At 48.7% G+C, this 15,178-nt stretch overlaps 1 protein-coding gene across 4 annotated transcripts in view; it reads right to left on the bottom strand.

The window, feature by feature from the left end:
- TLL2 (tolloid like 2) overlaps positions 1-15,178 on the bottom strand; it is a 147,089-nt gene that overhangs the window by 32,370 nt on the left and 99,541 nt on the right. For all 4 annotated transcript variants that reach the window (XM_027528575.1, XM_027528572.1, XM_027528574.1 and 1 more), the window contains exons 8-10: positions 14,899-15,023; positions 12,190-12,305; positions 6,201-6,303 (exon numbers count right to left, since the gene is read on the bottom strand). In XM_027528575.1, coding sequence (XP_027384376.1) covers positions 6,201-6,303; positions 12,190-12,305; positions 14,899-15,023 — 344 coding nt within the window. The remainder of the gene's footprint in view (positions 1-6,200; positions 6,304-12,189; positions 12,306-14,898; positions 15,024-15,178) is intronic.

Raw genomic sequence — 15,178 nt, 5'->3', positions numbered from 1 at the left:
CAGGTAGTTAATGGGTATCCTTCTATTGCCTTTCTGAGAAATGCAGGAGTGAGATTGGGAGGAATAAAAGCCACTATGTAATAAAAGCCACTTGCTATTGGCCAACGGGGGTCAACACAGAGGTGTTAAGGGTGACACAGAGGGTAGAGGCTCCTAGTTCAGCTCAGTTCAGTCGCTCAGTCGTGTCCGACTTTGCGACCCCATGGACTGCAGCACGCCAGGCTACCCTGTCCATCACCAACTCCCGGAGCTTGCTCAAACTCATGTCCATCGAGTCAGTGATGCCATCCAACCACCTCATCCTCTGTCGTCACCTTCTCCTCCTGCCTTCAATCTTGCCCAGCATCGGGGTCTTTTCCAGTGAGTCAATTCTTCACAACAGGTGGCCAAAGTATTGGAGTTTCAGCCTCCTTTAGGATGGACTGGTTGGATCTCCTTGTAGTCCAAGGGACTCTCAAGAGTCTTCTCCAAAACCACATTCAAAAGCATCAATTCTTTGGTGCTCAGCTTTCATTATAGTCCAACTCTCACATCCATACACGACCACTGGGAAAACCATAGCTTTGACTAGACGGACCTTTGTTGGCAAAGTAACGTCTCTGCTTTTTAATATGCTGTCTAGGTTGGTCATAGCTTTTCTTCCAAGGAGCAAGTATCTTGGAAGGCTCCTAACCTTCCAATTCTGGCTGCCTGTAGCCTTTTGGATCTGGAGAGCTTAATAAGATGAGCTGAAACTGTTGTTGAGAATCGAGCAGGGAAAAATCCATCAGATGCTTCTACACTTCCAGTAACAGCTCCTTCAGCATCACCAGTTAGTACCAATTAGTTTTTGGAAAACAACATGTAAACCTGGGGAGGTATTTCTCACCAGTGAGGAGACAGAGCCGCTGAATGCTGGTTCACAAAAGGAACGGTTTCTCAGCCAAACCCAGTTTCAAGTCCAAATTCCTCCTTTTAAAATCCCAGCTGTCACAGCTGCTGGGGATGTTTCCAAAAGAGAGAGGGACTTCCACCGCCTTGTTGCTTAAGAACCCAACCAGATGAGACTGAACCACCCACCCTGGGGCCACAGGACACCTGCCTCCGCTCCACTATCTGGGAGGAGGTAGAAATGAGCAGCTCAGCTGGATTTACTGCCTTGTGCTCGTGTGCTCAGTCGCTCACTCGTGCTGGCTCTTCACAGCCCCGTGGACTGTAGCCCGCCAGGCTCCTCTGTCCATGGGGATTCTCCAGGCAAGAATACTGGAGTGGGTTGCCATGCCCTCCCCTCCAAAGGATCTTCCCAAACCAGAGGCTGAACCCAAGTCTCCTGCATTGCAGATTCTTTACTGTCTGAGACACCAGTGAAGCCCCTTTACTGCCTTGGCAGAGCTAGACTTGGTAGAATAAATCACAAATTATTTCTAAGCAAAATCTCCCCAAATCACCTTGCAATTCTTAATCTGAACCTCCTGCACTGTCCCTAGACTGGTGTCACCAGACTCTTACCTTCACAGTAATGGTTCTAATAAAAGCCCCCTTTTAAACTGAGCTACTCTATACCAGACACTGTCCTATGCACTTTATATAGATTATCTATTTGTCTCCCTACTACCTTTTGAAGTAGGTGCTATTATTAATCTCGTTTCTGGAAAAAAAACTGAGCCTTGGAGAATTTGAGTTGAATTATATTCAATTTATAGAGGAGGAAATGGCAACCCACTCCAGTATTCTTGCCTGGAGAATCCCATGGACAGAGGAGCCTGGAAGGCTACAGTCCATGGGGTCACCAGAGTCAGACACGACTGAGCGACTAAACCACTACCACCATACTCAAGTTATGCTCAAGATTGTAACCCTGGAGTAGGAAATGGCAACCCACTCCAGTATTCTTGCCTGGAAAATTACATGGACAGAGGACCTTGCAGGCTGCAGTCCATGGGGTCACAAAGAGTCAGACATGACTGAGCGACTGAGCACACTGGTGCACATTCAAGATTGTAAGTGCAGCAGGATTCGAACCTAAGCAGCCTGAGATCTTGACCTTCAGCCCCAGTCTAACCCTCTTCATCATGCTCACCATTAGTGCCGCCCACCATCCAAAGGAACGTCTCTGTTTAGGACTCGGTTCTAAATACTGTACATTTTTGGATCAATAGACATCAAATCTGTTCTCTGGGAATGTAATCACTATTTCCATTTCCCAATTTGGAAACAGACACATTGGAATGATGATCAAAGACTCAAACCATAGAGCAAGCCTGTGGCAATGCCGGGCATGCCAACTTGCCTCATGCCATGGGTTCTGCTCATTTGGGAGGCTGCCCCCGGCCCAGGGAGCCCCCAGTAGTGGGGCCACGCGACACTGATTGGCCGGCCTGGCCTTTCTGAACTTCCCTCCCCACTTCAGGGAAAGGGGGGGAAAAAGGCTTTTGTGCGCATTGTGGTGGTACAGAATGCCCAAGGATGGTTCTGCATACAAAAGTGCATTGTTAGAGTAATGCCTCTAGCAGAAAGAAGGGAGGAGAATCCAATTAATAGGCCAGCATTTCAGGTTACTGGATGAGTTCTGTGCAGCCATCTTTCTCCCCTCTCTAGGTGCAAACTCATCAGTGACCCTCGCAACTGAAAAAATGAATCTGCTACCTTTAAGCAGGCGTGAAATGTTCTCAATCTACTTACATTTCCCTTTAATCAGGATGTGAAAAGCCGGGTCCCAAACAGCCTCCTCCCAGGGAGACTAACAGGCTGGACAGAAATTGGACGAGAGAAAGGTGTCAAATTCCTAAACTGAACTCTGGTTCCCGCCTTTGGAGGAGGAGTTTAATAAGGATATCAAGAAGAGGAAATGCAGATGAGGACACTACAAGAGGACTCCATGGGGAGTCATAAAGGGTTCATTCATAAAAAGTTATGCGTCCATTATGCCTGGAGTTTCACACACTGCCCTGGGAAAATATGCAATGCACAGTTTTTCAGAGCAAGATGCATACTTTCACAATCCGCTCTAATCCGCTCTCCCTCCTGCCAAAGGGGCATTGACCTGCCTCCTCGCGGCAGATTTCATGGCACTGACCCCTCCCAGGGACCAGCTCGGCCTACACAATGCACTTGTTCCAAACACAAAAGTTCACTAACAACTGCATTTGGAAACATCAGAGCAGGCCAAATAGTTGGCAAAGGAGAACTCCTGCAAATGAAGAATGACGGTTACAGGCGCTGGGCCATGCCTTGGCTGCAGCACACTTGGCACACACACACACAGACGCACACACACAAATACCTACACACACTCACTGCAAAAGTGTAAAATCTGAGCAAAACAAAAAACCCACACACAAAAACCATCACTGACAAAGACGAACAGCAAAAGCCCCATCGAATCAATGAACGTGTGGTCAGAGTTCCCAGGATCTGTAGTGAGAAAATTCTTGTTTCAAGTTCAAGGGGTGGCTGGAAATCCTTCTGTCTGTGCCCATTTTCAGGAGCGTGCCTTGGCCCTCTCCAGGGAACTTTAGGAACGGAGAGCGTCCCCCCTCCAGAGCTTTTCAAGTCTATCACGTTCCCTAGGGGGTATGGGGTGCCAGATTTAACAAACAAAAATACAGGAAGCCCAGTTCAATTTGAATTTCAGATAAACAACGAATCACGCATTTTTATCTGGCAGTCCTATGGGGAGTCCCTTCTAGGTTCACAGTCCCCTCACCCCATCAGCGGGACTTCTAAGTTCTGAACTGATCTCAAGCCACTGGCAGGCTGTGTGGCCCTGGTGAGTCAGCCCGCTCTGGGGAGTGTGGGTTTCTCATGAGGGTGTGTGATGAAGGGACTCAAAGGTCCACACGATTCCACATTCTCAAGAAACTCCTCCCACACAGCATTTTTTAAAATTCAATTATGAAATATTTGGTTGCATTCTTATAAAAAAGCCAAATAATCCAGAAGTACACAAACCAAACCATGAGGTTGCCCCCTCCCCAGCTTTCTTTCTCCAAGGCAACCACCTTCTTTAGTTTGCTGAGAGCCCTTGCAGCCCCGTTTCTGTGTATTTGGTACTAGACAAGTACACATGCACAAATATTATCGGTAAGTGAGATCATTCCCTGACCCACCACGTGGAGATCCTGATTCAACAGTTTCCCAGGAATCTCATAGGAATCTTCCCCTCTGACGCTAGGGTGCAGTCAGGTTTGGAACCTCTGCGACCAGAACAGCAGTCCTGTTTTTATTTTGTTGCACCCAGTCGGTGCTACCTACAAAGCCATGCCTCCCCAAACACACTGCGTCTGCTCACGTTGGACAGGAAGCAGAAACCCAGGGCAGACAGCCTCCACCCTGCCATCGGGGGGCACAGCCCATCTGTCCCGAACTGCACACACTCCTGTCTGTCTGTGCCTGGCCTGGGAATCAGTTTCTTGCCCTGCTTTCCTGGACCACCGACTACCTGACTGACCCCCCTACCAGTGATAACCTGGCACCCTGCACTCAAAGCCGGCTCTGGCTATGTTCCCACCCCAGAGGACACAAATACCTACCTATTTGTACCTCTAGGAAGTTAAGCTCATGGCCCTCTGGACTGAGAGGACTTGTGTGCCCTTCGCAGCAGTAGCTGACCTGGCTGAGACCCTTTGGCCATATGGAAGCTTAGTATCTGCCAGGCCCCCTGGGTCCAGCCAGACCTTCCATCCCTGTCTCTCCTGAGCTATTCTGAAATCTGACAGGAAGCTGGGCTTGGTCTGGCAGGGAAACTCCCCACCTTAGCGCTCTCCACTCTTTCCTGCTTCCATCTTTAGCCAGCTCACTAGAAGTATCACAAGTATGGCTTTTTGCCCACGTGAAGATCTGCCAGGGACAAAGTTTGCAGAGAGAACTTAGAGTGGTCCACCTCAGAAGCCCACCCTGAACTGCCATCTATAAACAGCCCGCTGTCAGTAGAGACCCTCCCAACTGACTCCTTAGGCTCTGCTCCTCTTTCTGGTTCCACCATGGTTGACATTCCTGGGCCAAATGAGCCCTCATGTCCACTGTCCTGACACCAATGCCATCAAGCCTCTATATGACCTTAACTTTCCCTGGTCACCCTTAGAGATCTCTCTTCTGGTGATCAATCCTGAGTGAACCGACCTTTCTCTTTATGCCACCTGCCCACTGCCTCTCACTCAAAGGCCCACCTGCCTTTTCATCGATGAGTTCATGTACTGTTCATCTTCTCAAAAGAATACATGTTTATCAGAGAAGAATTAGAAAATACAGCTAAACCAGGAACAGAGAATAAATTTTTATATCCATCATCCTGAAATAACCACTGTTATTTATTTACATTTCTAACTTTACTTAATATTTATATTGTAGGTCATAAAATGGTTCCTTTCAGTTGAATCCAGCCTGCATGATTGTTTTAAGTAATTTTGCTTTGGGTAACTCGAGTCAGAATATTTTCTGTTTAGTTTGCCACACTCCCCACCACTCCTTACTTTATTATACCAATGCCATCTCTCTCATTTATACCTTACTCCCACTGCTGCTGCTAAGTCGCTTCAGTCATGTCTGACTCTGTGCGACCCCATAGACGGCAGCCCACCAGGCTCCTCTGTCCCTGGGATTCTCCAGGCAAGAATACTGGAGTGGGTGGCCATTTCCTTCTCCAATGCATGGATGCATGCTAAGTCGCTTCAGTCGTGTCCAACTCTGTGCAACCCTATGGAAAGCAGCCCTGAAGGCATCTGATTTTGCAATGCTTCATAATATATATGCTTTTGTTAAAACAGAATCTTACTGCATATCCATTTTGCAACACTTTTTGCACAGCAACGTACAACAAACATCTCTCTGTATCAATAAATAGTCCAGCTTTGTTTTTAATGGCTGGATAGTTTTCCATGGAAAAGATGTATTATAATTTATTCATCTAACCCCTACTGTTGAATACTTAAATTGTTTTCAATGTTTCCTGCTTCAATGAATGTCCCTGTAGCGAGAGCTTTGCACACTTCCTTAATTAGTTCCCTAGGATAAACTCCAAGAAGTGGAACGGCTGGGTCAAAGAGTATTCGCAGTTTTAAAAGCTTTTAACATGTGCGGCCAAATGGAGTGTTCAGAGTTTTACAACGACACCAACCCGTGAGAGCTTCCTGTGACTGGTGGATGGCCCCTTCCAAACATTTAAGAGCATCCCAGAGAGCATCTGAGCATGCCCCTCTTGAGGCTCTCTGAAGTCAACTCACCCAACAGGGGGGCTTTTCTCCAGTAACCATCCCGGACCTCCACGTAGTCGTACCAGCACAGGCGGCTTTTAAACAAATCCATGGATGTGAAGTTTAAGACGATCTGTAAAGAGTTACCGTAAAGTGAGTTTTGGCAGCCAAGTCTGAGGAGTTTTGAAGATACATCTTGCATAGCGGTGTTCTCACGTTACCCTTTAGCATACAGAGCTCTCAGACCACAGTAGGAGTGTCCTCTCAAAAATGCATTCACAGGAAACCTCGTGACATTAAATAATAAACCTTAAACAGGATGAGGAGTAAACAGAGGAGATGGGTTCTATGGTTCTGTCTGGGGAATAACTTGAGCTTTTGAAGTCGCTTAGTGGTTTACAGAAAGCAAGACGCATTAAAAACACAGGCCAGGATGCGTTGAGACTGGGGATTTGGGAGGAGGTAAGGGGTCAGTGAAGTTTAGAGATACGAAAAGATCTTAAAACATCATCAATCATTCTAAAGGGCCCGGGGTGAGCCTGAGTGCATCCGAGCATCTCTGTGATCAATGTTCCCCTGGTTGTGACCTCACTCTTCTGAGGTGTGGTGTGTTAATAACCTTCCTACAGTTTCGTTCATTCATTCATTCATTCCACCATTGTTAGCTGACCGCCTACTGTGTGCCAGTCTGTGTCGGCCAATCAAGATAGAAATGTCAGTAAGACAGAGTTCTTGCCTGTAAGCTCTTGCCTGTAAGTTCTCTGCCAAAACTCAGAGAAGGAGGACAGATGTGCTAAATCAATTAGAACACTATGGAAGAAATGCTGAAGACAGGGATGGACAGAAAGGCATTCTGGAGCTTCGAGGAAGGAGAACTAGATTCTGCCCTGGGGACAAGGAGAAGGTTTCTTGGAGGAGGTGGCATTTAACCTAAGGGGAACGGGGACGCAGGGGTAGAGGAGGGCCAGACGGAATTTTGGTGCGAGGCCTTGACAGGAGCAGACCAAGGAGACACCTAGGGAACTGTGCTGAGTGTTCAGTAGAGGTCATTGTGTGCACGTCTGGAGTGAGGGGGCAGGACAGGTGAGGAGGGAGGCTTCAGTTCCTTTGGACAATCTTCAGACCCCCCTGAGGCCATTCAGTCGGTGCCTTAGTCCACAAGTGATGGAAGGGGCTGGGTGGCCCTGCAGGCTCAGCACGTGGGCCCTGCGCCCCTTCCAGCCCAGACCGAGGTCAAGTTTGCTCTCTCCCCTCACCCCTGCTTGGACCCCACCTTGCATGGTGCCCAGGACTGTCTGGCTGCAGCTCTCCGGTGGGCTCCTTGTCTGTTGTGCTTGACGTGTCCTCATCTGTCACCTCTCAGCTCTTCTTCTCTCTAGAGTCCTGCATAAGGCCAATGCCCCAGCCCCTGCAACCCCTGAAGTTTTCCCACCCAGGGCGGTGGGGGGTTTGCTCACAGTCAGTTCATCTTTTTCTAGCATCTTCACTCTCCTGCCTCCACTGACCACTTTCTTTTCTGTTCTTATAGCCCTGGGTCTTACATCTCTAAGTAAAACTTTGGGCTGGAGGCTTTGCGGTGCTCTCCTGGCCACATGGAAAGCACTTGGGTCTTGTCCTCATTCCCTGGCCTCTCTGCTTGGAATCTCTCCTCTCTGGTTTTTGCCATGGCAGCCTGTGCTCTGTCCACTGTTCTCTCTCTTCTGTTGGCCCATTCACTGTGTTGTTCAGTCACCGAGTCGTGTCTGACTCTTCGCGACGCCATGGACTGCAGCACACATGCTTCCCTGTCCCTCACCATCTCCCAGAGTTTGCTCAAACTCATATCCATTGAATCGGTGATGCCAATAACTAGAGGGCACCTCAAAAGAAAAACATCGTCCTCCCAGCTTCCCTGTCTGTAGGGGACACCTTCACCCCAGTCACTGAGGTGCCCTACCTCGGAGTTAGTTCTCCTCGGCCTCCACTGTTTAGGCCAGCGCTGATGGACTTTCTTCTTTTGAGATGTCGGAGTCCCTGCTATGAGCCATCTCGCTCCCCTTCACCAGGCCTGCTGCGCCCCCATCCATTCTGCACACAAGGTCTTCTGGATCAGTCCTGCACTTACAGCTCATGTTTACCAGCTCCCTCCTGTGCTCAGAAAACTTCAGTGGCTACCTATACACCTGTCTCATAAACTAAACTTGGCTTACTTTTCAGAGCCTCCAGCACCCAGCCTACCTGACCTTGTTTTCTAGGTACACCCTGATGTATCTGTGCTAATGGGTCCTTCCCAGACCCAGATCGGGGGCCCCTCCCTCCTCCCTGAGGCCTTCCCTGATTGCCCAGATAAACCTGACTTTCCCTCTTTGGAGCTTTCCCCCTCTTAGAGTGATTCTAGAGCAAGTGAACTCCCCCCCTCTCTCTTAGAGTGATTCTAGAGCAGGTGAACTCTCCCCTCTTAGAGTGATTCTAGAGCAGGTGAACTCCCCCCTCTCTCTTAGAGTGATTCTAGAGCAGGTGAACTCTCCCCTCTTAGAGTGATTCTAGAGCAGGTGAACTCTCCCCTCTCTCTTAGAGTGATTCTAGAGCGGGTGTTTTTAGGGGCAGGAAGATCTGGATTTCTTTCCAGCTCTGAAATCTTGGGAAAATACTTTCCCCTTGGACCTTTAGCTTTCTCACCTGTAAAACAACATGCCCACCACTGGATTTTTGACGGGACTGCATGAGAAACTGTATATGGCATGTATAGTGCCATGCCTGGACATCACAGACACTCGATAAAGGGTGATTTAAAAAAATCAAGCCACACTGCGTGTACATGGTGTACTAAGGGCTCTTTGTAGCCTATCTTGAGAGTGCCCACAGTGCCACAGTTCAGGTCTCAGGACAAGCAGCACCATCTTCGACAAAGCCCTATAATCTCCTAGGAAGTGAAGTCAGTACCGGAAAATAACTGGCCAGCTCACCTCCTGTGCTGTAGAGTGTGTGTGTGTGTGTGTGTGTGTGTGTGTGATACTCTTCTTTCAACCTGCCTGTGGATTGAACTCACTTCAGAAGTTAAAAAAAGTACTGGTGCTGAGCAAATGCCCCTCCTTCAATTAAATCAGACTCCCTAGGGGTGAAGAAAGGACTCTCAACTCTGTCTCTTGAAGACAGAGGTTATACCTTAGATTTCTTTCATCTCTCTCATAGTGCTGGAATTCAGGAAGGAAGGGCTCGGTAATCCTTGCTAACTGGTTGCAATATAATTCTTTAGCCTTTGCTTTGAAAAATTTCAGAACGGAAATGTTATTGCAACCTCCTCAGCAACATGTTCACAATGTAAATGAATGGATAATTATTCAGGCTAATTATTTAGGTATATTAGTGAACCACAAAGACCACAGGGGAAGAGGTTGATGCACAGGAGGCGAAACTCAAATCAATCAAGTTTGCTGATTACTAACACCTCTGGAGAAGGCTGGATGAATCCAAAGTTGAAATAACTGGGGCTGGAATTTCAATGATATATTCTCCCTGCTCCAGTCAGCATATATATTCTCCCTGCCCCAGTCAGCATTTATAATTAGGGCTTGGTGAATCTTCTGCTATTCACACATATCACATAGCCTCTGCTATTCAGGGCAATTCAACAATTTAGGGATTACCACATCCCTTCCTCTTCCTCCTCCTCCTCCTTCCTGCCTCCCTCCCCTGAAGCCTCCTGCAGGCACAAGGACAGCAAACCTGCTCAAGGCAGACTGGTCTGAAGTCTCTTAGGTTCAAGATGATAACCATGCTGTTATAAATGCCTAGAGCCAAAGGAAGGATGTGAGCATGTGGCTGCTGTGTGTGTGTGCATGTGAGTCTGTGTGTGTGAATGCATGTTTAAATGTCTAGCCTGTCCCCTTTGTGGAATAATTTAGGATGATTAACTATCCAGGCTCTCCAAATCAAATTGCCTGGGGTCAAGTCCCAGCTCTACAACAAAGGAGTAGCCTTAGGCAAATTCATTTCCTTACCTGCAAAATGAGTGTGGTAATAGTCACAGGAAGTGAGGATTAAATGAGAGACTCCACATGCTAGGCGGAGAACAATGCCTAGCCCGTAGAAAGTGCTCACAGTGGTTCCGAGCCATCACTTCTCTCTAGTTATCACAATATTTTTAACTTAACATTTAAGTGGACATTTTTTTGAATTGATGAATTAGGAATATTCTGAAGAATGGCTACAGGTACCTGAAAATCTAAACCCCCCCCCCCACTGCACCCCCAACTATAATTTTTTCCATTCGGCCACTCATCTATCTACACGTCCACAAATACTTATTGTGTGACTCTGTACCACGGGCTGTATTGAGTGTTGGGGGTGGACCATGTCTTTGGTCAAGGAATTTAGGGTCTAGAAAGGGAAGAGCCATATAAGTCAGCAGTCAAGATACTGTGAGACAAGTCATGACAGGTATAACTGTAGGAAGCTAGACTCAAGGGGCAGAGAGGACATTTCACAGGTAGCTGCGTCTAGGTTGAGAGTGTTGCAGGAAGGAGAACCCCTTCCAGGGCCCGAAACTGGGCTCTTGTCTAACACTCGGAAATGAATTGTCCGAGGAGACACATGTGCTGACAAAGCCAGAGATTTTATTGGGCAAGGGCACCCGGGTGGAGAGCAGTAGGGTAAGGGAACCCAGGAGAACTGCTCTGCCGCGTGGCTCGCAGTCTCGGGTTTTACGGTGATGGAATTAGTTTCCGGTGGTCTTTGGCCAATCACTCTAATTCAGAGTCTTTCCTGGTGGCGCACGCATCGCTCAGCCAAAACGGATGCTAGCGAGAGGGATTCTGGGAAGTGGACGGACACGCAGTGTCTCCAGGAAAGACTCTGAATTAGAGTGATTGGTCACAGACCACCCGGAAACTAAACCCATCACCATAAAACCCGAGACTGCGAGCCACGCGGCAGAGCAGTTCTCCTGGGTTCCCTTACCCTACTGCTCTCCACCCGGGTGCTCTTGCCCAATAAAATCTCTGGCTTTGTCAGCACATGTGTCTCCTCGGACAATTCATTTCTGAGTGTTAGACAAGAGCCCAGTTTCGGGCCCTGGAAGGGGTCCTCCTTCCTGCAACAAGAGGACCTGAAGGACCTTTGGTTTTGTAGAGATGTGTAGGGGAAAAAACCAAACTTCGAGGTGCAGAAGCCCCAGTTCCCAGTTCTATATCCTATAGTGGATAGGGGCAATTTTTTAAATGTCTGAGACTCAGATCCTTTGTTCATATAAGGGAAACAAGAAGATGAACCTGGCAGAAGGGTTCAGAATACACCACCCCTGCACCAGGGCAAAAGAGACCTGCCCTGGGCTCAACTTTAGAGGGCTGTGGAATTTTCAGAACCAAAGGAATGTGCCTTCCCAGGATTTTCCCAGGTCCTACACCTTAAACTGCACCCAGGACAGGAATCCAGGGTGTGCAATGATCTCTGCCTCGGATCCACCCTCCCAAAGGTGGACAACACAGACGGCCAGTCCACTTCCACTGGAAGGGGAGCCCAGCAACAGCTGTTTGCAAGGTAGGTGTGGAGAATGCTTGGGACTGTGGGCTGGGGGGTGCCCTAGTTGCTCCTAGATGGAACTGGGGCTGGGAAGAGGAGAAGGGGACAGCCATGGTTGGGGGCTAACTTTCCTTATAGTACCACTTTGATACACAGCAGTCTGAGGTGTCCAGAAATTTTAAGTTGGTCTCTTGCCTTCCAGAGCATCCTGCTGGTGTCTTTATCAAGGTAGGAGGATAGCGCCTACTTTGTTTGACCAGACGTCAGCTTGAGTTAGAACTCCAGTGGACATGTAGTACATAGGCCTCCATTTGTATGGGCGGGGCGGGACGGAGGGGGCAGGGGGGAAAGTCCAGAAATCATGAACGTTCAGCAAGCTTGCCCAGTAACTGGCACATAGTAGGTGCTCATAACATAACATAACAGATACCATTACTACTATGAATAATAACATTAATTCCTCATGCCTCGCCCAACTCAAAGAATGCAACGTCATTTCCCGAGGTGGTTTCATACCTACCTTTTCCCCTGGAGTGACTGATATCCTCCAGACACAGTGGGAGTAAGAAGGGTAGCCGTTCGGGAAACCAGGTGCAGAAAAGTTCCCCATCGTGTCCTGCAGGGTCTCCCCACATGCTGCACAAGCAAAACAACACACGTGATTCAGGCATGTGCACACGCTTCCCGCCCATGGACAGGGCTGCTAAGCAAATTCACTGTTAACCAGCCAAAGCCCCAGGAACACCTTGCTGAAAAGCATGGCAGGCAGATTGACATTTTTCTGACCAATAAAAGCAAAAACTAGGCCTGGGTGCCAAAAAGTAACACCCTAAGTGTTTCCCCTGAGGCTCTCAGGATTGAGCACAGCCTAGAGCTGGCTTTGAATTCAGCTCTCCAACTGGCTGTTGGGTGGTGGGCACATGTCCCAGCTTTGCTGGGCCTCAGTTTTCTTTATCTGTGAAATGGGTGGGACCTGCTTAGAGGGTTAATGAAACCATCTGCTTTACATGAAACAGCCCAGCACAGTGCTTGACATACCATGAGTACTCCCTGCATAACAGCCATTATAATTACTGCTAATAACATCTGTGGCAGAGAGAATATGAAAGGGCAAGCATGCGGAGCAAAAAGAAAGAGAAAACAAAATACTTTGCAATGTACATCAGCTGTTAAGTGAGATCTTGTCTCTTCTTTTTCTGCTACCCACCTCTGAAAGAGCATGGAATAGTCAAGAAAAGGAAGGAAAATGACCAGCGGGACAGGAAGCTGGCTCATTCTACAGTGGGATATTCTTCCCTTGAATGTTTGAGGGTTGCCTGGAGTCTGGAACCTAGTCCTATGCATGTGAGCAGTATTTCCCCTAATCTGTTCTCAAAAGAAACAATGTCTGTAGGCATAAACTTGGAAGCTGTGGGGTTCATATCCCTTCACCTCGAGGGATTCTGAACTCAAAGACAAGAGCGTTGGTTTGCTGAGCGCCCCTCGACTCGTGGGGCCACCTCCAAAGTGTGGGACACATACTTCCTTACGCTTCTTTTCCTCCACTCAACGCGGCCTCTGCGTGGCAACCACCTTTGCTTTCAGTGACTGCTTGAAACTACTTGAAGATGCAGTTTGGGGAGCTGCAGGAAGGGATGGCTGGAGAACGGCCCATCCTTGACCTCAGGAAATCCTGGATATCGGGGCTCCGATATCATGTTACTGAACAACTGCCAGGCATCGTGAGGATTACGCCCAGCAGTCAACACCCCCGAGGGCTCTGTGGAAATTATTTTAGAATAATCATCAACATTCTGCAGGGACAGACACATTACTGTATGGCTCCATGGTATTTACCAGCTGCTTCCAATCCTTCGGGGGGAAGTAAGAGGCATACATATATACATTATAACTAAATAAATACTGAGGCATTTCCCAGAGAATGCTATAAGATTTCTCTTTCAATGCAGCAGGGTTATATGATACACGTGTCCTGTAATTCAGCCCTAACACACCCCCAGACGACTAATAGCTGGATGGACACATTTCCTAGAGTTTCATGATGGAGCAGTCCCACACGGTCCTCTGCACACAAGCTGGGGCAGCCAGAGGGCTTTCCTGGGCAGGTTCAGGACACAGATGGTCGGGAAGTGGGTTGTAGGAGGAAGCGAGTCTCCCAGAACGGTGGCCTGGGAGGGGAGCAGCGCCAGCACGGCCGTCCTACGGGGACCGAGCTCGGTTGTGGCTTTATGAGTAAGTGCATCCTGCCGGCAGTGTGGTTAAAAAAAAAAGTGATAGGCCAATTTTCTAAGATTGCCCCTATATCAAATATTCTGTCCTATGATCATATGCAGGTCTGGTCTAAGAGTTTGGAAAAGATAACCAGACCTTTTGGGAGTGGAATTTCCTTTTTCCTCTCCAAGCCACCAAACTGCCTTTTCTCCTATCCCTGGTGAAAACGTGCCTGCTGTAAAGTAGTACTTTCCACTGAAGCTCAGCAACTTAAAGGGACTGACGTGAGTTTCTCCTAGGGTGGCAAGCGGGTGGGGGGGCGGGAGGTGATGATGCTGAAGCCGATGAGATGGAAGCAAAGAGGGCAAACTCAAGGGGCGGGGCTTCTGAACGGGAAGAGAAACAGACATCTGCTGGGATCCAGTGTCCTGTCCAGCCTCCAAGGGCAGAATATTGGCCACTGTCCAGCACCTTGGATGGTTAGGAGAGCCCGAGATCACAGAAGTGACTTCATTTACCGCACGGAGATACCCTCTGCCTTCCAGTGTTTGGGAAGCTGGCTTCCACCCTTCCAAAAACATGCTCCCTCACTCTGCCTTTCTACAAAACCCTGGGTTATTGTTTTATTAAACCCACCTCCCCTACTCCCTTAGCAAGGAGAGCACTTTCCCCCTGTGGCACGCACACCATGTTGGACCCCCATTCACTGTCGTTCCACTACGACTTCTTCCTCTTCTGACCATCAGGGCTTTGCCAGAGAGTTCCAAAGCTTCCCACAAGTTAAGTTGTGGCCTCTAAGAGCCACCATCTGCTTCATTGCCTGCAACCACTCCACCAGTTGGACTTTCCGCACTGTCTACCACCTCCTACCAGCAGCACACTGGGAATGACAGCTGCCCAGGGAGAGACTCTTCACACTCCCCGAGGTGTCTTCCCAGCCCCAGGGATGCTGGCAAACAGTGGTTGAGAGGTCTCTGTGGTGCTCCGGAGGCCCTGGAACCCAGTGATTGACAGTTACCTGGGCATTTGTACAGCTTCCTGGCTTGAGCTATGTCTCCCTGACTGAGCCGCACGCGCTGGCCGATGGTTGGCCTGACACCGTTGTCATCTCGTCGGGGGAGGATGGTGTCCAAGAAAACTCCTCTACAGGAAGAAAGGAGAGAGGGAGAAAGGAGAATGAAAAGTCAAGGCTGCCAGGCTGTCCGTGTGGGGGTTTAGAGTCTTCCTGTCCTTGTCCACACCCCATGCACATTCCTACCCCCTGGCCTGCCCACCCCTGGTGGTGTGACTCACGGGGC

The sequence above is a fragment of the Bos indicus x Bos taurus genome, chromosome 26, assembly GCF_003369695.1.
Source record: "Bos indicus x Bos taurus breed Angus x Brahman F1 hybrid chromosome 26, Bos_hybrid_MaternalHap_v2.0, whole genome shotgun sequence".
Taxonomy (NCBI): Eukaryota; Metazoa; Chordata; class Mammalia; order Artiodactyla; family Bovidae; genus Bos; species Bos indicus x Bos taurus.
Note: the sequence above shows the minus strand (reverse complement) of the source record. Positions and strands in the feature narration are given on the sequence as shown.